This window comes from Ammodytes marinus (genome assembly GCF_949987685.1).
Source record: "Ammodytes marinus genome assembly, chromosome: 17".
NCBI lineage: Eukaryota > Metazoa > Chordata > Actinopteri > Uranoscopiformes > Ammodytidae > Ammodytes > Ammodytes marinus.
In genome coordinates this window covers 12,902,121-12,926,805 of record NC_137221.1, presented here as the reverse complement: position 1 = coordinate 12,926,805, position 24,685 = coordinate 12,902,121, and the positions used below count along the sequence as shown (strand labels likewise).

Below are 24,685 nucleotides of genomic sequence, written 5' to 3'. Positions count from 1 at the left end.
GATTAGCTTGTTTACATTAGATGTGTTAGCTAGTTGTTGTAGTAGTAGTGTATTTCAATGTGTTTCCCGCTGTTTCCAGCACTATGCTAAACTAGGCTAATCGACTCTCAGGGCTGTCTCTCATGTACATTTCACACACAAACATCGATCTCGTTTAACTCTGTGAGGCAGTGGAACTATTCCTTTAATGCTTGCTCTTTTCGTGTTTTTTGCAGACTTTATTATGGTAGTTTATCACCATTAGGACTAGGGATTTAACTTTTGGATTAATTGTTTACATCTTCTATATAGTCCTTTTCAGCTTTTTTATGTTTACATTTTATTAAAGCCCTAAAAATCATAAGTTTGAAAACCAAAGTTTAATGCAGTGCCAAGCTTATCAGCCCCACTCTAGTTTGCCATTGCTCTAATGAGATGTAAGAATGCGCCTATCTACACTATTTTATGTGGCTGGTGTTATTAATGATGAAAGACAAGTGTTGAGCTACTGCCTTATTAATGACTCTCTCTCATTTAATCTCTAACTAAATTCAATGTAGCAGGATGGCAGTGATGTAACAAACATATTCTGATTACAAGCTTTAGAGAAGGTCACAGAGTTCAGTGTGGGAATATACACATCAGGTTTCCTTTCAATTATTCAGTGACACCCTGAATATGAATGCACTGATACATTGGCACATTGCTACTGTGTACTTTCCGTGTTTGAATCCCCAAAAAAAAATTTTTTAAATATTATTTTGATATGTGACTTTAGTTTCTCCCTGTATAATACCTTATGCACACCGAATGAAATGTAGGCTCAGGTCACATGCTTTATTTCCATATGTTTGTTCTATCAAAGGTTCCATGGGTCACATTATTGAACTCTCACTTTTTTTGTTGTAACTTTGATCCCTCAGTAATCTCTTACCATTTTACACTATGGCAGAATTTATCTTTCTATTTTCTCAATCTGGATCTCCCGAGTCCCTTCAAACGCACTCACCTACTCACACATGCAGCCTTACCTCGCCGTCTTTGAAGGGTTTGCGTTAAAGCCCGTTCGATCTATTTCATCATGTCCACGGCGCTGTGACTCGTCCGTCCACCCACACACACAGCACATCTCTAACCATCCATCCCTCCCTCCCTGGGCTGCTCTTTGATAGTGTATACCCCACACACAAGCTGACACAATCTTTCAAAGACTCATCTTTCTCTCAGCGGCTCTTCTTACTTTTTTTTCTTTCCCTGAGAGTTGATAGCAGCAGTCCACACTCAGAGGACTAAGTCTAAAAAAATAAAGAATTAATTACATAATACGGGAGGGAAAATGTTGCCTGCCGTTTGCTTTGAGGGGTCTTGTTTGATGCATCTCACACTCGCATCGTTCTTGACATTGTTCTTGTTCACACTCGCTTCCTCGCTCCTCTTCTCATTCAACCCGCCCTCCCTTTGTAAAATCCTCTTTTCATCTCTATCTCAACAACCCCCCCCCCCCCACCCTCCAGTCATGCATACATATACAAATGATGCAGAATAGACCACAATCAGTGCTAATAGTACAGAATTTAGCCCACAACTCGTAAGATAAGAGCATGGCAGTCTTCCATTTGTTCCATTGAAATATATCCCCCCTTTTGGATACAAGGACATTTCTTCCCAGTGAATGTTTGTTTTTCTTTTCTAATTCTATCTTTGCCAACAATATCCAGCTGTGCCTCTAAGAAACCATAAGTGTCACGTTACATAAGTGTCTCACAGTTTTTAAGGACTGCGTGTTCCAAAAAACTTTTTTTCGTTCGGTTAAATTTAGACCAAAGTAAAGTCCTTGTAGTTTCCGACTAGCAGCGATCTCTCTTGTCACTGTTTGAATGATGTCGTCCTACATAAACACAAACACAAATAGTTTAAGAAATAGAGAAATGTCTGCACATTTTGTGTGGGGCTACGTTGGAAGAAGGCAATGTCATGTGCTTGTATGCAGTAATGAGGATTTAGTTGTATTTCTTAGGTGGCCGCTTTTACTAGGGGTCAGCAGCTCAATGAAGCAGATTAATACTGCAAAAATACCAATTTATTTAGGGTATTCCAAGCACCTTTTCTTTGTGTTTAATGAAATCTTTCCACCATTTCCCTGTCTTCTCCAGGTGAGTGTGGAGGTCTTGGTGGAGTACCCCTTCTTCGTCTTCGGCCAAGGCTGGTCTTCGTGCTGCCCTGACCGGACCACGCGGCTCCTGGAGCTGCCTTGCACCAAGCTCTCCGTGGGCGATGTTTGTATCTCGCTGACCCTCAAGAACCTGAGGAACGGATCTCTGAGGAAGACTCAAGCCCTGGAGCTGGCCCCCCCAGCCCCCAGCCACGGCCACCTCAAAGCCCACAGAGCGGCCTCAGACGCCCCCCAGAGCTCCAGGCAAGGCGAGCGGGAGAATGGCATCAACCAGAGAGGGAAGGGTGGAAGTGGGAACGGGAGTGGAGCGGGCCCCTGCAATGTGGAAAACGGAGAGGAAAGAGGGTCAGTCTCTAAAGGTGAGGTTGCTAGTTCTGCAGAAGCCGTCTTCAGAAAGCCATCGGGAAGCAGGAAGAGGAGGTGGTCAGCCCCAGAGGGTCGGAAAGTGGAGAGATCAGAGGAGGAGCCGCCCCTGATCCTGCCCAAACCTTCCTTTATCTCTCACCAGGTGAAAGTCAGCATCGAGGGAAGGTCCAATATTGGCAAGTGAAGACTAGCCAGGACTGTTATTATAACCATTTGGGATTTGGAAGCATAAAAAGGATTCTATAAAAACAACAAAAACACGAATGCCCACAATGATGTTTCCTTTGTCTTGGTTTTAAAAGTTTTTGTTTTCTGTTTTTATTTTTCTATCTTGAATACTGTACTGTAGAGGTAAAGGTTTGCCCTACATGGTATCACCTTACATTAAATCCATGTAGTTAATAACACATTTTTTTATAGATGGATTTAATATAACACAAGCAAAATGGTGCCGTTTTGGTGGTTTTCATGATATGACTTATGGTGAAAGATTTGTTAAGCGTGCTAAATGTGTATTGGTGGCTGTGCGGCACACAGGGGCTCTTCGGTGGCTCTTCTTGGCTGGCTACACATTCAACATTGTGTACATTTCAAATTGAATTAGCTCACACTTTGCTTCTAGACAGTGATTTCACTCCCTGTGCACTGCTTGTGAGGCTGCTCGGATAAAAAAAAAAAAAAAAAAAACACCACCTCTGGCCACGCCAGTGATTTTGCACTGGGCCACAGGGGTGATAAAATGTCAGCTGATGCTGAGCATGAAGGATTTGTGGGAAAATTGTGAAATTTTTAATTTGCTAAACTGGAACGGGAGTTGGACAAAACATAACTCCCCTTGTCTCCTATGCTATGAATAAACAATGTGTTACCCAGCATGTCATCAGGTGGTGCCAGTGTGCCGCACAATACAGAGGGAACAACACTTACTCTGTTCAGTTTGGTGACAGTGGAGTCTTTACTTTCATCTTGAGCAAATTTAATTTTTAATATATTTTTTTCCTTAAACCCTCATCTTCTATCTCATAGATAGTTGTTGTCAATGATTGTAAAAAAAAGAAAAACCTTTATCAGGGGTCTTTTAATCCATAGATTGAACCTAGGTGGGTCATTGTAAATGCATATGTGTGATACCCTAACCTTATACATACGCGTGCAAACACACTGGGTTGGCGAACTTTACTTGAAGAAAGTTAAGAGGAAGGCTTCAAACAATTCTTATCGTGTGTGTGTATGTGTATATATATAAACTGTATATTCACATACACAAACACATCTTTCTTTTAAATCGAGAGGCTGTGTGAGCGTAATCGAGAGAATCTGTACGTCAGTTTTCCGAGAGGGTCAAGATTTTTCAAAGCACTTAACACACCTGTCACACTCACCGTACAGCCGACAACTTTGTTGTTGTCTCTTTATTTACGCAGTACTGTATGTTTTTAGATTTAATTTTTTACTTTGACAAGGGTAAGAAAGTAGCAACAGCACTTTGGAAAGGTGAAGCTTTTGGAAAAGGCGAAGGGCTTGTCTGGTAACGTAGGAGTGGAAGTGCCATGAGATCAGAAAACAAGGGGGGGATGAGGGATTAGAGACAACTCCAGGTAGAAGATAAAGAGAATTGTAGAAAGAAAGAAAGAAAGAAAGAAAGAAAGAAAGAAAGAAAGAAAGAAAGAAAGAAAGAAAGAAAGAAAGAAAGAAAGAAAGAAAGAAAGAAAGAAAGAAAGGGATGGCAACAAAATTTAATCGGAAGTAAAGTCGGTTTTCAGCATGTGGGCTTGTACATCCGGCTAGCCGTGTAAGAGCGAGCGAAAAGTATTGGAATGTGCGTTTGAAAGTTTGGGGTCTGGTGTTAAGGATTAATGAGGAAAAAGACTTTGAATTATCCCAACGAAGTTCAACATTAGACTGAGCATCGGGCAGAAGCTCACGCCACAGAACATTTGAAGGGTGTCATACATTTGTAGTGTAGTCATGCTGGTCTGTGTCTGTCCATACACATAAACATGCTAACACAAACACTCAATGACCTATATAACATGTACTGCATTTGTTGATTAGCCTTTCGATAAATGCAGATGCTTTTTTTTCCGGATCATGTTGTCCCTCCTGCAAAAGATACTAGTTGACTGACATTGGATAAATGCACACTGCTAACTGTACAGGTGCACAGAAAAAAGTGCTCTGTGGTGTGTTTGTGTTTGCGTGTGAAATTGTGTATGAGTGTATGTATACTGTGTATTGGAAAAAGGATATACTTGTTTGATATATATAGACCTAGTGCTAAATGTCCAGTGTTTCTATGTGGAGTCGTACTTAAGAGAATCTTGCAATTTGCACATCAGGAGGAGGGAGGAAGGTGGAGACATACAGTAACTATTTAACAGCTCTGTCCTGAAACAAGCCCTAGACCACGCAACACACTGGAGGAGACCAGGCTTTCTCTTTTGGTTTGTTTTTGTTCCTCAACAGGCACTACATCAAACCCAGTCAAGGGTCAAATTACATTTGAGTTATTGCAAACCTAAAGCATAGCTGTAAACCAGGATTTTAAAACATGTGCCTGCCTACTGAATTTACTGACCTTAGTTAAAGATATACTGTTTGTAGTGTGTCTTTTTTGCCCACTTTTCCTGCTGTTGAAACCAGGGTGTAGGGGACTAGGGTTCAGTTTTGAACACGGCCCGTGCCAGCTCAAACCCTAAGTTTGCTAAGCAGTTACCTCAACAGATGTGCTTGCTTGGTTGTGTCGACAGTTAAAGCATTCTGGCTGGGATGGACATGTTTGTGTACCTGGCTTCAAGTATGCTCTGATTGCACAGTGCGTTTTGACATGTTAAATGTTTTTGCTCATGCTGCATGTAACAATACAGTATAATCACGCACTTAGCTGGCGCAATAGTGTTGTTAGGGAGATGAAGAAAGAGGAGGCTTCCTGCAGGCATATCTGTTGAGATTTCTACTCAGACCTCTGTGTTTAGGTGTTGTTACATGGCAGAGATGTTTTCTAGTGAGGCAGATAGGGTTTTAGCTGTGTAGGGGGGCAACACTGTTTCAGGTGCATGGTGGGAGTTTACCAGGGGGGATGGCAGGGTTGGATGTGTGCTCAGATGGATGAGAAGTGGACAAATAAGTGGTTGAGAAAAATCGGCAGAGAGATGGTGAATAAATGAGTAAACCCGGTTATGAGAATTGGAAAATGCTTTATTTTTTTAACTAATAAAAACAGGGTTTATCAAATCACCACCACAATAGTGCATTTTAATTTCTTCCTATTCCTATTGAAACATCATGATCATTAGTAGTAGTAGAAGAACTAATAGTAGTGTGTATGTGAGTGTGCATGTTTTTGAGATCTGTGTGCGTGCGTGGCTGTGTGTTCTGTAAATACAAGTCCTTTTTTGTGTGTGTTTGTGTCCAATCCCCTTATCGACAAATAACAAAGCAGAACCACGACATCTTAAACCAAACCTGTCAGCCACTCAGACATCCAACCTTTTACCGTCAGTCAGGTTAATTTTTTTATTTTTTTTTAAAGCCAAAGCTATGTGATACTGTTGCTTTGGTAACTTGAAGAAGCAATAGTACAACCGTTTTCAGCCACTCTCCTTAGAGTCATTCCTCTCAAATTCTCTGCAATAAACATTTAACAATAATAACCCCTCAAACCAAAACAACTCTTCCTTTTTTTCACAGTCTTGGAAAATATTTCTGGAAGCTGATATACCTGACCACAATCCACTTAATGGCATTCCCCTTTATCATCATATGATACATTTAAATCTGTAGAAATTTGCAGTTGCAACACCCGTTGCTAGTTTTTCAGGGAAGTGTCTAATATATGCAGTAACTGAATAATAACCAACCCCCCAAACCTCCGCTGCCCCAGCTGGTCAGAGAGTCATTTACTCTCGCTGTCACTCAGAGCATAAGTCACACGCACCTGAAGTGACTAGCAGGTGTTTTCTGACTGGGGCTGCCATGTTGCCACGACTCCCATATTGACCTCGTTAACTTTGTTTCAGGTACCCCCCCCCCAATCTTAGCCAGCCAGCCTCGCAAGCACCTCCTCCTGAGGCCAGGCAATCCATTAACCCTTGACAACCGTTAGCTACCTTTTTCAGTGTGGCCTAGACCGCCTGTTCCCCCCTCACAACATCACCTTTTTGATATCCGGTCCCCTTTTCACAGCTAGCTCACACACAGGTCCTTGTGTTTATACATAGTTGGAATTGCATGCGGAATATAATCCTGAAATGTGGACACGAATGTGAATGCATCAGAGGCAAGGTTTCAACACTTTTTTAAGGGTTTGTTGTAGATTTTAATTTATTCAAATAATCCCAAATTTAACCCTTTCATCCCCCCTTTTGAAATGTACCACAATGTGCAATACTTACATTTTGTTTCCCTCTCCTTTGCTGTGCCAAGTGTATGTAGCATAGTCCTACTCCAGTGTCGCGTTATTGTTAATTGTGTGTGTGTGTGTGTGTGTGTGTGTGTGTGTGTGTGTGTGTGCGTGCGCGTGTGTGGCACATCCATAAAACAAGAGTCAGGATGTTTGTGTAGACAAAAACAAAAACCAATAGAGAGTTTGTCTGTAACTCTCTTTACCTTTTTTGTCCTTGTGGCCTTCCTAAGTCTGACCGTGTGAGAGACCGAGTTGTGTGTGTCTGTGTTTGCACGATGTCACGTGTTTAGTATGTGTGCTAATGTGTGTGTGTGTGTGTGTGTGTGTGTGTGGGTGTGTGTGTGTTACTGAGTGTTGTCCTCCTCCTATTGTCTGTGAGACCATGAACCCTGACCCTAAGCGGTTCACGGTGAGACCCACAGAAAAAAAATAAACCTCATTGCTAGTGGGGACCACTTTTTGTAAAAAGAAAAAAGTAAATATATATGACAAAAAAGACAAAAAAAAATATATGAATAAACTACCAACCAACAGAGATGCACATGTAAGTAAAACGACTTGATAATGTTTCAGCACTTTCTAATCCTAGGATGGTATTGGTCCAACCCCTCTGTCTCAGACCGATACCTGCCCTAGGGGTAACATTCATTCAAAACAGACAGAGAGAATGAGAATGGTAAAAAAAAGGGGGGGTGAATAAGGATGAAAAAGAGAGATGGCTCAGTTTTAAGTTTTTGCACATCACCTTGCGGTAACCTTTTGTTTATCTGTCTGTGCTCCATCTCGCTTGGCGCCCGGCGCGTTCTTGGGTCCAACGGGCCGAGGTGTTAGGTGGTTCCTTGGCTCTTTTCTACTAGGAAAAGCTTTTCTCTCATGGAATGCATCCCTTCTTTTCTTGTGTCCGGGGGTTTGTTTGGAATCTTTTCCGACCCCACACCAACCGTGCCGTGCCGTTATTTAGTTTTTTGGTTGTTTCGTTGACATTTTTAGTTTTAATTTGGCAGATGTGTCTGTAAAGGAGTCCGGCACAGCTCGGTTGGGTCGTGCAGGTTGTGAAAACAGGTGCGCACAAACCCCTTCTTTGTTTGCATTATCTTTGGTGCAGGAGCTTTTTTCTGTGTTTTGGGTCTCCTTGTAGCACTCAATATAATGTCAGGGGACTTAAAACTATGTAGAGAATGTGTCATTGTTGAGTTTTTATGACAAGCTTCCTCACTGGAGGAACACTGCTTATGTCGTTTTCTTTTTAGTTTTTTTTAATTGGCTTCTTGCACAATTTTACAAATACAATGAATGTTGGTGTGTGAGCTTTGACTTTTTCGATCTGAAAAAAAGGCATGTGTGCTATTTGTTTCTTGATGTTTGTACTTTTTATTTTGCAACAAAAAAAGGATGTGTATTTGGCACTTTGTTGTGTTTTAAAAGTGAACAGAATTCGATCAGGATTTTTTTCTTTTTTTTGTATGACATCGTCAATGTCCATAGCGCTGGATAACCAACTCAGGCAGAAAGATAAAAAAAAAATAAAAAGAACTTGTAAAGGCCCACTTAACAGTTTAGTTTCATCCCAATCAATTTTACGTAGTGGGCTGTTTCATATGGGTTATAAAAAGACATGTACATTTATTACATCTAATTTGATATGATTAACAAAATGTCATTATTGACAATTAACTAGGAATTATTATTATGATATATGTGTATTATGCTGGAGATGGCTTGGATTACTCTTCAGTATACTGAACGTCTTTTTTTTCTGCCTCTTGAGTACAAAGGCAGGTAAAACAGCAGCAGGTGTGGGGTCCAGGTGGGGGGGGGGGGATGGGGGTGGAGCTTATCTGTCTGCTGTGGCTCATTTGACTCCCCCTTAACCCCTGTGTTCTGAACACTCAGCCCTGATTCTCGCAACCTGTCTGTCTACTGCTCTAGATGTTTCTCTGCCTAACCTGTGACACCAAGTACTGAACTGAAACGTCTTGGCCCAATGACACAGTGGCAGAGAACCCGGACATCGGCACCGAACTTGCACGGACAGCCCACAGCAGCAGTTCCCAGCCAACTTGTTTGTACTATATTGTACTCACCAAGTCCCTGTGTCTCTCTCACCACCCCTTTCCTCTATAGCAAATGGAGAAAAACCCTGTCGGTGATACGTATTTGACATCTGTACAAATGCACCTCTTTGGAAAAAGAAAAATGAAACCTTGACATATCTGGAATAAAACGGGTGACTTGTGTCTTTATTTTAAATACCACCAACGCTTACAAACACAGCCCATGTACTCTAACACAACACACACTTCTATATAGAGACCTACACACAAACACTAACATCACAAGTAAAACATTACCTCTGATTAGCTGTTGCATCAACTGATTTGGCTTTGTCCTGTAATTGAGCAGAAAATATGCCCCTCTAGTGCACAATAGCCCACATTATTTTCCTTTGTGGTTCCTATGTATACACAGTATATATACTGTATGTTACACAAACAAAAACACTATCTTAGATTCAAGTGAACAGCACATCTCCAAAACATACAGACTATATTTCTATCTCCATTTTGCTTTACAGTATACAAATCATTTGGGTAAGGACAGTAAGTCCTTTTTTTCAGTGTTTGCTGTGTTAAATTGTCATATCTGCCTTTAAGGCTTTTACCATTTGCACAGACAAAATATGTCTATGTGGTTTATAATTGACATAGTAAACATTAAAACACATCAGAGTGCAGAGTTCGAGCTAGAGCAGAAATCTTGATTCAGTATCTTGACTATTGACACTTGTTTCCCCTGTGCAGCAATAACACAATGTTAACAACTCATATCATAGATTAGATAGTTGCTGATGCTCCAGTGAAGTTTACGTTTAGGTTGGATCCATTCTCAATATGCCAGTGTCATCGCTAAGTTACAAAACACTTTACCACCTCTGACTGAAATAAGGTGCGATGCTAATAGTGGCTATCAAAAAATGTGTAGGAAAGGAATGGTTAAGATGCCATTGTCCTAAAATCCTGTCATTTGAAAAAACAAAAGGTTTTAATAGACCCTAATACCAAACAAATATGCAGTTTCTCATCTAGGAAGAGGAATCACACTCATAATTTTCTGATCATTCAAGTTTATCGTCAAGTGTTGCTAGTAGGTATTTCGTTATAAGACTAACTAGAATTAGAATCCTTGAACAGTGTTCAGTTTTGTCATTGCTTAACATGTCATTTCCCTGAAGTTCCCTGCCTTAAGCACGAGAGAGTAGCTTTCCCATTCAGTAGAAGCCACATATTACCTTGAGACGCCCTTTGATTTCAAATGTCAGGCGGTGGAATCAGTGAAAAACACTTAAACTCAACTGTTTGACAAGTGTATCTCAGATATGTTGTAAATACATAAGCCCAGGGGGTCTTTTACGTTCCTCTTGTTCAGTGTGATCTCGCCGACTCACCCAAAACACACAGACACTAATGAGTGCTGCATTGTTGTTGTTGTCTGTCACCAGGAATATGATTTGCACACCCAGGAGTAAAGTTCACACAGAATGATGGACACCACTCGAGGGGGAAGTAGTAGCAGAGGCTGTCTGCATGCAGTTTATTGCAATATGATTTCTCCAGTGACAGATGAAGCCTCTGGAGCTTGCATATTGATTTGCACATTCATTCCAGCACACAGTTCAGCTGAATTAGTTGCCCCCGAATGATCTCAGCACGACTATCAGCTCATTTCTGCTGTCGAGTGTGTATAGCCTACACATCATTACATAGCTCAAATTCCTGTTTATTCCTAACGCTGTCCATCTGGAAATATCCTGGCTGCTGTTTACACACAAGTTAAAAAACAATATTTTGAACCATCAGAGCTTGAGTGCACATGCCTCAGTTGTCTTGCTCCCTTGTTTACCCAAGCTGTTCTAATAACTGGAACCTTAACATTTCGCGCATGCGTCTTTAGGCATGTAAACACACTCGCTGCAGGATTAAGACAAATAGAGCACTGGGATCCTTCTAGGAGAAAGCTTCAAGTCAAAAACATTTTTTTAATTTGAATCACAACCTGCAGGAGATTGGTACAATTGCTTTCTGTCGGCAAATGTCCTGAGATCTTGTAGAGATGTGTGTGTGTAGGCCTATGCGTCTGCAAAATACACGTACAATGCATAGGCCTATCGTGCTGCCTGTGTGTACGTGCGGGCGCCCCTTCCTGCTAAGTGAACATTTGGCTGGACTGTTGCGTGACACGGATGAAGGTGGTTCTCCTGCTCAGCTCTTTGAGCCTGGCGGCGCCCACGTAAGTGCAGGTGGAGCGCAGGCCCCCCAGCACGTCGCGGATGGTGTTCTCCACGTCTCCTCTGTACGGAACCTCCACTGTCCTCCCCTCAGACGCCCTGTGGTTAAAGGTGCATTGTGTAACTTTGGGTGCGTCAGAGAAGTGAGCATTTTCGAAGATAAATTCTCATAACTGAGTAGACAAACGTTCCTCACTGGAAAATTGGATCCCTGGAACACTGTTTGAACTGTTATTCTTGTATACAGCAGCAGGGCCCACAGTTTTGTTTACAAATGCAAGTTACAAGTTTCAATTTATGACAATAGAATTATTCAATACTAAGAATTACATGTAAGGATTATATGTTTTGTAAACTAACTGCAGGCTCTTTAAATGTAAATAAATCCCCCTCCCCTGAAACTGCATAGTGCACCTTTAAATCAAAAAGAAATTCACTAAAAGTGGCGTATGTAATCTTACATCTGCACCTGTTGCTACATTGTGAAAGTTCAAAGTTTGATTGATTGAAAGATTGATTACCATGTCAGGATTTTACCACAATTATTGTGCAATTTTTATTTAGGCTTTTTAGTATCCCATACTTTGTGTTTTTTTTTTATTGTCTATGGAATTTCTAATGGCCAATTAGTACAATTCTTTGTGTCCAGGTGTTGGTTCTTCAAGGATCCCTGCTCTACATATATGTAGCCCAAGAAAAATAAATAAATACATCTAAGGGACATCTGAGTCATTAAACTAAATACATATTAAAGCTGAGTCTATATCACAGTGGAGAGGAATCCTTAGAAGAATATTGGTTGTAAAAGCTGACTGATTATAATGCATCTCCTGATAGCAGTGTCTTACCTATACTCAGCAACTCCTCCCACGTATTTCTTCATGGCTGTGTCTGAGCTCATGCCGTAGAAGAGTTTGAATTTCTTGCCGTCCTTCTCGATGAGCTCCCCAGTGCACTGGTCATGGCCTGCGAGCATTCCCCCCATCATTACAAAGTCAGCCCCGGCACCTGTGTTTGAATTATGATGATTAGAACTTTTGGAGTCCAATATGTAACTCATTATTGAAATGAAAAAATATGGTAGGTTGAATACTTACCAAAGGCCTTCGCTACATCTCCAGGGCAACTGCATCCCCCGTCCTGAACAGAGGAAAAAAAAGAAAAACCATCTGGGTTTATACTGAATCACAGGTCAAAAAGTTTCTCTTCTTTTTTCATCAGCCTTAGGAAGACTGAGGACGCCCTCTACTGGCTGCAACCCGTTATTATACTTATAGAATAATAACATTACAATCATATGCAACAGCCTTTTAACCTTCCTCCTGTCTTAACTTGCTGTTACCATCCATGGTGTTAGCGGGTCGGTTTCGACCCGTGTCTGAAATCAGCTGTAAAAACCACTAAAAACAATTATCTATCATCCAGTTTGTTTCTCATCTCTTGGTTACCTTGTTAGGCTTCCTTATCCATGAAAATATTGTTTTTAATATTTTTGGTGTAGGTGGTTGGGCCTTTTTTTTGTCAGTATGCGCCTTAATTTCAATAAAAAAAATTGTAAAATGAACCTCAAGAGAATCATATAAATAAATATTTGGTTGTTGTGTTACCTGATTATCACTGAGGGGTATGAGAACACATTTCTTAACTAAATTAGTTTTATTTATTTTTTCATATTAATATTATTGACCTTTTTAACATCTATGGTGTTACTGGTCAATTACGACCCATATATATTTATTTCAGAAAACAGCAAAAAAACTTTTATTTCAGCATTATACAAACACACAATGAAAACTAGAAAAAGTCACAACACAAAATATAGATTTGTAAGGTCAAATACACAACAACCAATCAACAAATCAAACCAATCGAAATCAATTACTAGTTCCAAAACTAGTAAAAAAAACTGAGTAAAAGTCTCTGTGTGCATGTGTATGTATGTGTGTACAGATGTGTGATAAAGAGCAACACTTTTAGTGTTCTTTGCAGAGATATTTCTTGCAGGTAAAGCACAATACGTTTATCTTTCTGTCCTTAGTGCTTCGGCAGACCTTACACCACTTAGTTTTAGAATCAGGAGGCCATTTTGACCAAAAACATGATCCATAACTTGGCTCACTGTATATCTCCTCATTTTTGAATACTGCAAATAGGAGATGTGCACTCTGCAAGTCACCAACTCTATACTGAATTGGCCTCACATGTATGGATATGCCCGTCTGTTTGTTTCGCTTTTATGCAGGTATAAGGGTGAAAAAAGTCAAAATGAGAACCTCCCCAGAGTTCACATGATTGGGAGAGGAGCTGACTGTCATTGTGTTGGCTGACAGTGCACTTATGATTTCAGTTTTGGCTCTAGTTATTGTTTTTTACATCTTATTCTATAACCGGGTCGAAAACGACCCTAACACCACTAGTGTTATAATTTCCACCAGAGCATTTTATAATTAAGTGAAACATTTTTTATTTTTTTTATTTTGTTGAAATGGAGGTTCCTGACAAAGTCAAGAAATCTTGATGCAATAAACAAAATGTAAGTGGTTCTTTTATGCATTTGAAATCCAAAACGGGTCGGTGGCGACCCTAACACGAGAGGAAGGTTAAGACCTTAAAATAACCAAATACACCACTTTCAATCACTTACTATCCATAATGACAAATATAACTTAAAAAATCATGCTAATATATATAAGTAGATTTTGGTGTATTCATCCCATGCATGACAGACCCTTTTTCTGACAACTGTTGCACTGCCTTTTGCCTCACTTTTTGCCACATCTTTGTTGGACTGAAACCCACCAAACCCTGCATGGTTTCCAACCCATATCAAGAGGAACTGAGAATATGGATACAATCATTCATCCTGTACTGGGTGCGTAATATATTCATCTACATAATACTAGCTTGTGTTAACTCTTTCACTTTTTTTGTACCGAAATGTGGAACTTACAGAGATAATGTGTCCTTTGAGTCCATGGGCTGAGTCTGCACACTCGATCACAGCACTGAGCTGAGGGTAGCCCACTCCTGTCTTGATCCTTGTCGTGCACACAGAACCTGCAACGCGGTTAGAAAATTCCATCTTCATGTTCAGTAACTATTCACCCGTCTGTGTTTAAAGGTCCTACGAGGAACCTTTAATTATTCCTGAAACAGTCTATTTTTTCCTCTGGTGATCATAAATGACATGTACCAGCAAACAGGGCCATCAGTGAAAAGATTCCTATTTCTAAACAGTGTTTCTTAATGCCTTTGTCATGGGTACGCTCACCCAGGGACAACGGCTGGCGTAGTAAAAACACTACCGCTTTTGTCCAAAGGGGGTGCAAGAATTTACACAAACTGAAAGTTCCTCAGAGCACCTTTAAAAACTAAGCCAAACCTTGTCCCTGTATTCCTGGCTCATGTGTGTGATTTTGCCTTCTTGCCTGTCTGTTTCTGTTAGTCTCAGTTTTGTCAGTGATTGTATGTGAGGCCTGTGCTTTGTGTTTACTTGATGCATCGCCCACACCTCTGACTATTAGCAGACACACTCATTGACAGTCGTAGCCACCCACCTGGCCCAATGCCCACTTTGATGATGTCAGCACCAGAGAGGATGAGCTCCTCCACCATCTCCCCTGTTACCACGTTACCAGCCTGCAAGACAAACAGACAGCATTTATCCCAGAAGACACCATCATACAACACGTACTACAAGTATGGACTGACGTCTCTCTCTCTTACCATGATGGTGTGTTTGGGGAACTTTTCTCGCACGGTCTTGACAAACTCCACAAAGTACTCAGAGTAGCCGTTGGCCACGTCCAGACAGATGTACTTGAGAGCAGGGACGCCTTCCAAGATGGCGCACAGCTTAACCAGGTCTGCATTGCTGCTGCCTGAGCTGACAGCTAGATGCTGTGGAGAAAACAACAACCATTGCCTTTTAAGAGACCCTTATGATTTAGTACAATGAGTCGAAAAATTGACATGACACTAAGGAGGAACAATCTACTTAAAAAGAAGTAAGAAAGAAAACATTACCTCTAAGCAGTCTGTATGCTCAGCACCAAAAGTTTTCCAGTCTTCTACAGAGTAATGTTTATGAATGGCTGTGAAGAGGGTGTGCTAAAGAAGAAGGAAAGGCAACAAGTGAGGGGATTCAGAAATCATTTGGATTTTGGGGCAAATTTTACAAACACCAGTTGTGTTTCAAATAAAAGACGACAAGAAAACATTATATAGTCAGGAGGACAGATTTACAGACACTTTGATTTCCCTCAGCTTTTTTTCATCTACATTCTACAAGCTTGCAAATGTCTCTGATAATGTTGCTATTCCCCGCAGCCTCCTGCTTGTTTTTCTATGTCCATGTCAAATACCTCAGTGGAAGAAGGACACACATGGAGATCTTGGCATTGCAGGCCCACGCAGAGGCCAATGCACAAAACACAAAGACGCTGTCACTTATCCTTCATCCATTGCGGGGTTCTCTTCAAACTCACTTTGCTGAGGACCTGAGCCATCTCAAATGTTCCTGTGGTGTCCATGTTGGCGGCGATGATGGGGATGCCGGTGTAGGTCTGTTTGGAGTTGCGGAATGTGAAGGTCCTCTGAAGGTCCACCTGAGGGAGGGGAAGAAGCATGAGTATAATTCGGGAAGACATATGTTGTAAACATTGCTCAAAGCCCAAGAGATGAGTGTTTTAATGTGACTAATGAACTACTTTACTGATATAGCTGACATTGAGGGATGGTACGAATGAAATTGGGAGCCGCAACATTTGGCTCATGTTCTGAGTGTGGTCATAATGGGGCTGCCCTGAATCATTTAGATCCAGTAGTTAGCTTAGCCGGGCCTGCTGTAATGCGATAAGCTGCATGGAACAAGCAGGGCCCCACATTGTGACACACTAGCTAGCTGCTCCCTTTACAGGACACTATTTATCTGTACTGATGATGCAACTCATGGATCTGGTCCTTTCCAAAAAAAGATCCGCTATAAATAAATCTTATTCCACTGAGTTACTGACTTCACGACTGGACTGTTAGATGCTCCATATTGCCGTGGGATGTTCCTTTAAAGTGACTCACAAAGACGCAAGACATTTTTTCTTCTTATAAAATAAAAGCCATTAAAGATGCTACAAGGAACTTTTTAATATTTTTGAAACAGTAAAAAAAAAAAAACTCTGATGACCATACATTACATGTAACAGCAAACGAGACCATCAGTGCAAAGAATGCTATTTTTTATACAGTTTTTCTTAGCGCCTTTGTCAATCGGTACGCTCACCCAGGAACTAAGGCTGGCGTAGTAAAAACACTATCACTTTTATCCAAAGGGGGTGCAAGAATGAACACAATCTGAAAGTTCCTTGGAGCACCTTTAATAACCAAAAGACACACACTTGCAAAGTTCAATTAGTTATGGGTTTCAGCTGCTTCAACCTTATTTTGCCTTGTACTACTATTTTAGTTTATGGTGGCTAATGTTCGCAAGATTAAAGTACGGATTAAGGTTTACAGACTTTACTGAGTGACCACAGCTATTTATTGTGACTCTTGCACTACTGTTATGTTTTTAGGATTATTTTACTGGTGTCAAGAAATACATAATCCCTATTAAAAAAAATCATTTAGAGAAAGTAAATCATATTAACTCGCATAGAGCATAATATTTCAAGTTATTACACCAAACTTGAAACACATAGGCCTATTCACAGCAGGCTAATAGCCAATGTTAGACAGTAGTTTGTTTATTATGTAATGCAAAACTTTTTAAGCACTGAAAAGACCACATGAATGTCACCACCACGTTACCACCACATAAACAAGCAGCCGTCTTCATCGGATTGTGCTGCGATGGAGACCTCTTTTTAGCACTCTGTCTCCTGATTGGATAAAAAGGAGCAGGATGCTTGAAATTTTATCTAGCTATTACTGCACTTTTATCTGAATGACTGGGAGACCTCTGTTGTGACCTGCACATACTGTTTAAGTGATTGCTGTATGAATATAGAGTGATTTAACACGTGTATAAACAAAAATATATCACTTACTTCCCCTTTAAAGAATATTTCAAAGGATCTCCATTTACTTTAACTCAGCGGTATCACAGGATTGCTTTTGTTGAGTAGATATATATAATATGCATAATGTGTTGCATGGGCAAAGACCACTGCAGCTGTGGAAATAGGCCATAACCTTCATGGCGGAATAATTTCCCAGAGCCACAGCAAAAAAAAAAATTAGGCTTTAATGGTCGGAAAAATGGAGGAAGGTATGGATGAAAGGGGAGGCTGTGTGTAAGCTATACATCGTCTTACTGCAGCAAATCTATCTCGGCCTCCAATTATCGTATGGCATGCTGACTCAGCAGAAGGATTTTCAAGCGTAGCCCTGAGTGAATGATGACCAAGTATGATAAGTGGTGGTTCATAAGCATTGACAGAGGCACTAAAAACAAATGGCATCCATGTGTCAATTTGCATTCGCTCCTAATATGTCAGATATCAGATTTTTACTGTACCCTAAACCATTATATTCTATGACTTTTTTTCAATCAATCTCAATTGGTGTGATTACAGTTGGTAAATAAAATGTGTAGTCCTAAAATACATAAATAAATTCAATTTTAAAGAGAGGTTTTCGGGGATTCTAAAAACATCTGACAATCTAAACAGATGCAACCAGGCGAATAAAAGGATCTTAATACAGTGCACCTGCTATTATTCTTATTACAGTTACATGCCTTTTGAATGTTTCTTTATTAACTCCTACGATGCATTCAAGATTCACATCAGATGTGTGTGCAGCTGCAATAGAATTTTTGGTGACGTTGCCAGGTTGAATGTTTCTGCTCAGTGGTGGTGCATTGTGCTTGATTTCAGACCAGCTTCAAATGCGGTCTCTTGTTATTGATACAATTTATCTTGCATGCTGTTCATACCCCCTCCGCTCTTCCTCTGAACAACTTAATGGGTGTCTGAAAGGCTTTGCTTTGGCAGGTAGATTTCTAAATGCAGAATTCATGACACTCACGCTCACACACACATCTGTGCATGCTTCAAGTACTCCGTGTTCTCGTTGCTGTTATCAGTGTCAGTTTATATTTATCCTATACATATTATATTATCCTGATAGCTGTGTGGGATATGGAATGTTGCTCTGGTTGACTGTCACACGCGGTGCTGCTATTTTTAAACTATTCTGAGAAGTCTCCCGTGTGTGTCTCATGTTGCTTGCCACCTCTCTGAAGCCGACTCCCATCGACTTTTCAACTTCCTCCCTATAGATCTAGTGTCACTGTGCTTACGTGCTTAGGACAACAAGTCCAAGTTCATCAAAATCTCCTTCAATTCTTTCTTATCTCCAGTTCTCCACCTTGTTTTGTTGTTGATGTTGCTGTTGTTCTTGTTTTCTATATGTGTGGACAGTTGTTGTTTATAGCCTGTGTGTCTGGCTCAGGCTGGCTTTGTTTTTCTGTCACCTTTAAGAAGGTCATTCCACTCACTGCCGGACTCATGCTCACTTTTTTTGATCACCTAAACAACAGTGGCAGTGCACTCCCACAGGCTTAATATAAGACAAGGCAACAGGGACACGCACACACATAGCATCACACTGAGCATGCACTTTTTCTTTAAGATTCGAGACATCCTTTCCAGACTATGCGGCCATTTCACTTGCTGCTCTGTAAATAAATAAGTCAAATTTTGATTGAAGCACACAGGGTGTCTATAGGCCCCTGAAATTCCTCCCAACATTTGTTCACACCCCCATGCATAAATAGTTAACATATCTCTATTGCATACAGTAAGCGTGCTTCCTGAATGTACCAATACACAAACTCCTCCTGAGAAGTATATATATCCACGGTTCGGTGAAGTGTAAAGCTGCAAAAAAAAAACATTTGGATTAACTCTATCAGAGTATTAAACTAATCATTGACCTCTGAGCGACTCTTGAGGCTGCTCCTCTTGGGTCTGAAGAGGACATCCTTAAAGTCCAGCTTGAGGTCCACGTCTATGCGAGGCATCTTGGAGCTCCAGAAGCTGCTGACTGACGACCAGGGAGAGGAGGAGGAGGAGGATGAGGAGAACCCCCTGTGGAAGGCAACTGCAGCAAAGGTGCTAGCTGGTCCCAAGCCCCAACCACCAAACCCGAGCCTGCAGGAGGCCAGCGTATTTATAGCTAAAGGGGACCCAGCCCAGCCCCGGCCCACATGGCTTTATTTGGGCCTGGACTCTGTCTCTTTATCCCTCTCTTCTTTCTCTCTCTTGCTCCCTCGTCTCCTCCTCCAGCGTTCTCTCCTTCTCGCTTTCTCTCTCACTCCCCCCTCTCATTCAGCAAAGTGGCAGGAGCAGCAGTCAGTGGCCAAGCCGGCCAGGCACACGTGACGCATATCCACACATACACACACACACACACACCCACACACACACACACACACACACACACACACACACACACACACACACACACACACGCGCGCGCAGACATGGCAGCACTGCAGTGGGTTGTGTGCTGCAGTGCTTAAGAGCACACCTGCTGTCTGGAAGGGGCATTGCTCCCTTAGCTGCTGTCAGACAGCGCAGAGAGACGGGGAGACAGACAGAGGGAGACGCCAGCAAAGAAAAAGAATGAGAGATAGAGTAGATGAGGGACAGACCAAAGCAGCAAAAGAGCCTTTGCATAGACAATTACAATAAAATGGAAAGGTGTGCAAAGGGAACCTATTGCTTTGTTGTTTCTTTGATCATGTTTTTTAAATATTTAATCACTTGTGTTCCTTTTGAATTATTAATACATCCGGTAATGCATTAGTGTCTTTTGTTCTGCTTTAGTATTATGTCACCTATGAATATCAAAGAAAAAAGCTGATATCAAAACAATCATGACCCAGTTCAAAAAGTGGTACAAGAAAATATGGTTTTCATGAGGTACAGGGAGGAAGAAGGGCTTTGAACAGGTTTATTTTATATTATATGCACATTTTATTTTTTTTGGTATGTGGGTGTAAACTTAATATATATTTAGCAATTTGTGAATAATGTGTTAATATAGGATAAGATATAGCCAACTGATGATTATAAATGACTGAGTAGTTGAGGAGCGGTGTGCGTTCCTTTTCGGACATGTTCAGGTAATATATATACATATTTTTTTTGTGGTTTATTGTTCGTTTTTTTAGCTTTCATTGTAGTTGTTTTAAACTGTCAGAGTGTTTAGTGCATCATAATCATTCAAATTAGGTGCATCAAACGCTTAAGCTTTGATGCACTGACCGGAGGTTTCTTCAATTTTTTCCTCCAGTAAAGGTTTTTTATTCATTTTACATTTTGGAACACACACAGATTATTATAGAGAGCAGAGTATTTTAATAAATCTTATAACATGTCTGGATTTTTATTATATACAGTAGTCATATTTATTACCAAAGTACAATTATTTACTGCATAATAGGATTTCTAAATGGGCCTAAATGTAAAACTTATAATAAATTAGAATAAACCAATTCATATGAATTTGGTCCATCTGATATTATCATTTTTTTATAGCAGCAAATCACAAAATGATATTATACAGCAGCATCATTCCCCAGCATTATCTGTCAGAACAAAGTCAGGCCAGTAGATGTCAGCATAGCTGAAGAAAACAGTTGCTCAATAAAGAGCAGCACGAGCAGCCGGCCTGAGTCAAAACGCCTGTTAAAGTGTTTCCTGGCAACAGGAGGTGCCTTAGGCTTCATGATATGCCTTTATGTGTCTCTTTGTCACTGTCTTTGCAGCACAGTTCCAGTGTTTTATAACTGGGGTTTCTTTGTATTCAGTGCAAGCAGGATGCAATAATTCCTTAAAGCAGGAAAATTGTGAAAATTTACTTTTTCCACAAACATGCTCTCATTTCCTGAACTGAACTGCCTGAAGCAGAGAATTGTTTATCATAACATTTCAGTTGAGTGAGAATAATTGACTTAATTGACTGACATGAAATCATTTCTTGGAGGGAAGTAATTTAACTGATGGTTGAAGTACTAGTGTCTAGTGATAATACATTGTATTTACAAAGCTGATTTCTACCCCCAAAAAAAGCCTATGATTTAAAAAATAAACAGGGCCAAAGCTTGTTTTTAATAATACTGTAATCGTGATGACTGGCACTGGCTCCACAAATATGTAACCGCATGTCTCATTATTATATAACTGATGAGATCGGACTAATCCACTGCTATGGGCTAAAGCAGTTTGCAGTTGTTATAAACCTATAAACCCAGTGCTCTTTTACCCCTTGTGTTCTTCAAACTGGGCCGTGTGGACGAGACGGTGTAAGGTCAGACTTTAAAGCCTTTTGAGGTAGTAAAACTGATAAGAAAAAGAACCTTTTGCCAGCGAGTCTGTGTGCTCCATGCATCATGTGTCAGCTTGTCACAGTCACAGCTGGAGCCTAAGGGGCTGAAGTCGGTTAAAGTGCAACAAGTTGCTATCTCTTTATGTATATATGATGTACTCTGTGTCCAAGGTTTAGCTTGTACAGTTGTTCTCACACTGTTTGAGCAAATACACCATATGTGATATTTAACTTGGCATCCAGCAACTGCCCTGTATTACAATAAAAACTCCCAAATTCCTTAGTATGGCTGTGGACTTAAAATGTTTTTCATATTCACATATTTTTACAGAATGTATCTGAAAATAACAATGTTCACAACCAATGTATTTTACAGTTTCACAGGCACTGGGCAAGATCATAAAAAAAACTTGAGGGCTATTGCTCACAAGAAAATGATAGCTTTGCAGATGTTTTTTTTTTTTACTTGGTCAGGAATGCACTTGGGACATGGGAAATGTGAAAAAACAATATTTGAACCTATGTATACCATTCTTAATAGTTGTACTTGTTTCCTGCATGCGTACGATTGACTAAATAAACACATTGCCCTTGGTGCCATTGTTCACGATTTTGAAATGTGAACAACACAGGCCGGCGTTGCTTGGTTCTGTGTAAATAACACAGAAGCAAGCAAAGCCAGCATTTTGGAGTGATGTTGTTCCGTCAATATGCCGCAATCTCTGTGTAAAAGGGGCTATTAAAACATGTATCGTGTCCGTTCACTTTGCATTTGAAAACAACACTTAAATTCTCTGCAAGAAGAGCATTGCCTGGCACTGGCCTGCTGTCAACATCCATCTAAAACCTCAGAAAGGAACTCATAGGCATTGCACACACACTCGAAGGCTGTCTCAACCCCGTAGTCACTTGCCAGCTGATTTTGAGGTGGGCTCAGTTTGCGTCTCCCACGACATGTGTCACTGGGCCGAGCAGATGTGAAAAGCACATGGCAGTGTGGTGGGTGGGCACTTGGAGTCGGTTAGAATCTTTGATGTTTTTTTTCCTGGCACGACTTGAAATGGGTAAGAACTTATAAATTCTACTTGTTTTGTTTTTCATCTGAGTGGCTCACGTTTCAGACGGATCTTCTCCAATGGGAAATAGGACACGTGCAGCTCTGTGCTGCAAGGTTTGAAGATGCTAAGTAGAACATTGAATCAATGAGATGACATGGAGCTCAATGTGCAGCACTTTTTCTTTCTCCTGCATGGAATAAACCTACACAGGCATGTTAAAAAAAGAATGATAACAAGTAAGTCTAAGTCTAAGTAATGATAAGAAGCAGGTCATTTTACCATTCTGGGTTGACAAGAAATTGTGTCTTCAGAGTGTGACCTTCAAAGGAATGTTTACTTGTGGAGCTGTTTTCCCACATGTGTTCCTCTCCCTTTTGCCTCACAGGTACAGGTATCATCTTGTCCATTTAGATAAACAAGTTTGTTTCCAAAGTCATAAACAAGCTCTTGACATTTAGAGTCATTGCTGGTCGAGTGGGGCAAGCTTGGGATGGCCTGTCACCACATAGGCTACTCAACAAGAGTTGTAGTTATGTCTGATTTTGGTCCCCAATTCAACTCTCATTATTTTGTTACTGGGGTCTGGCATGTGTGGAGTAGTAGCCAAGTCACTCACAAAAAACGCAGCAGATGTTTCCGTTAGAGACGCACACAGAAAGTGACATTTGTTCACATGCGTGTGACCGTTGAGTAATTCAACACTTACGGCGATTCTGCAGGCCAGTGGAAAAAGCTCTCTCTCCCTTGGTTTGACAGTGTAATTAAAGGAAATGTTCTGGACAGGGCAATAAACAGACGGGAGGGGAGAGGGGGGGGGGGGGCAGCAGTGCAAACAAATAGATATGGATCTGTCATGACAGTAGGAGCAGTTTGTGATTTCACGAGTCAAAACACATTAACAACGGAGGGGGGTTTATTTGAAGGAAACGGCTGGTATAGTGCCTGCGTCATCGCTGCATTCTTATTCCAGTTACAAATCACATCCCAGCTTATAAAAACCTTCCTGTGTCACTCTCTGGCCTGTACTTATATATTATAGGCAGTTTCCCATCATTAATATATTCACACATAGCATAAACTTCAAGGTGCACTATGTAACTTTGGGTGTGTCGGAGAAGTGAACATTTCCTAAGGTATATTCTCACGACACAACTGGATAAACCAACTCTACTCACAGGAAAATTGGATCCCTGGAACACTGTTTGAAGTTAGAGAGCTACCTGAAAAGTGACTGTTTCGCTTTTGTTGTTTACATCAACAGGGCCCTCGGAATTGTTTACAACCATATTCTAGTCTTACGTTTGGTTCCAGGTGCCTCAAAATAAATTTGTTCTGATTTATAACAATAGGATTATTCAATACTAAGAATTACCTGTAAAGAAAATATGTAAGGTTAACTAACTGTGAGCTCTACAAATGTAAACAAATCCCCCTCCTCTGAAACTGCACAGTGCACCTTTAATGAAATACACAGTAACTCCCAGTGTCATACAATCAGTTATGTCTAGATTGTTTACTGATTAAAATGGGTCACAAAGCCGGCCTCTGTCGGTAGGCTTTATTGACTATCGCTCATGGCCACATCCACACCATAAAAGGGACAATATGCAAAGTTAAGCCAATACAACCTGATACAGTTAAAAGGAATGGTTTGCACAACATTGAAAGATATGTCTTAATCTGTTGTGAGCTCTTTAGAAAGACATTTGCAAAAAAGGATTTTTTTTAAAACTGTGAACCCGTCCTTTTTTATAGTTTGAACATAAATGAATATCCCACATGTAAGTCAGGGGCATTTTATTGAAAGACCATTCCAGCAGAACATAAATATGCAACAGATTAGGCAAATCCCAAATCCACAGTCTGCAATGGAACCACTAAGCCTTTTTAGGTTTTTTTTTGTCTCTGTGTTTCTAAATGTTTATGAAACAGTCAAATGTTTTATCTGTTTATCATACATGACCTGTAACAGCGAACAAAACCATCAGTGACAAAGATGCTATTTTTATGTGGGTATTATTAATGCCGGGGTCAGATTACCCACAAACCTACACAAAATGTTTTACAGTAGGCAAACTGGAACA

General features: G+C 40.6%; 2 protein-coding genes across 3 annotated transcripts in view; one reads left to right on the top strand and one right to left on the bottom strand.

The window, feature by feature from the left end:
• atxn1a (ataxin 1a) overlaps positions 1-9,129 on the top strand; it is an 86,034-nt gene extending 76,905 nt beyond the window's left edge. For both annotated transcript variants that reach the window (XM_080045547.1, XM_080045548.1), the window contains one exon: positions 2,133-9,129. In XM_080045547.1, the coding sequence (XP_079901673.1) occupies positions 2,133-2,702 (570 nt within the window). In that variant the 3' untranslated portion in view covers positions 2,703-9,129. The remainder of the gene's footprint in view (positions 1-2,132) is intronic.
• A 1,451-nt stretch (positions 9,130-10,580) lies between these two features.
• On the bottom strand, positions 10,581-19,403 carry gmpr (guanosine monophosphate reductase). Its single transcript, XM_080045461.1, has 9 exons — positions 19,145-19,403; positions 15,696-15,815; positions 15,235-15,318; positions 14,935-15,108; positions 14,766-14,847; positions 14,159-14,265; positions 12,306-12,348; positions 12,057-12,216; positions 10,581-11,307 (listed from the first exon to the last, which is right to left on the bottom strand). Exons 1-9 carry the CDS (start codon positions 19,229-19,231, stop codon positions 11,127-11,129), a joined length of 1,038 nt encoding a protein of 345 aa, XP_079901587.1. The 5' UTR covers positions 19,232-19,403; the 3' UTR covers positions 10,581-11,126.
• Positions 19,404-24,685: the final 5,282 nt, after the last annotated feature.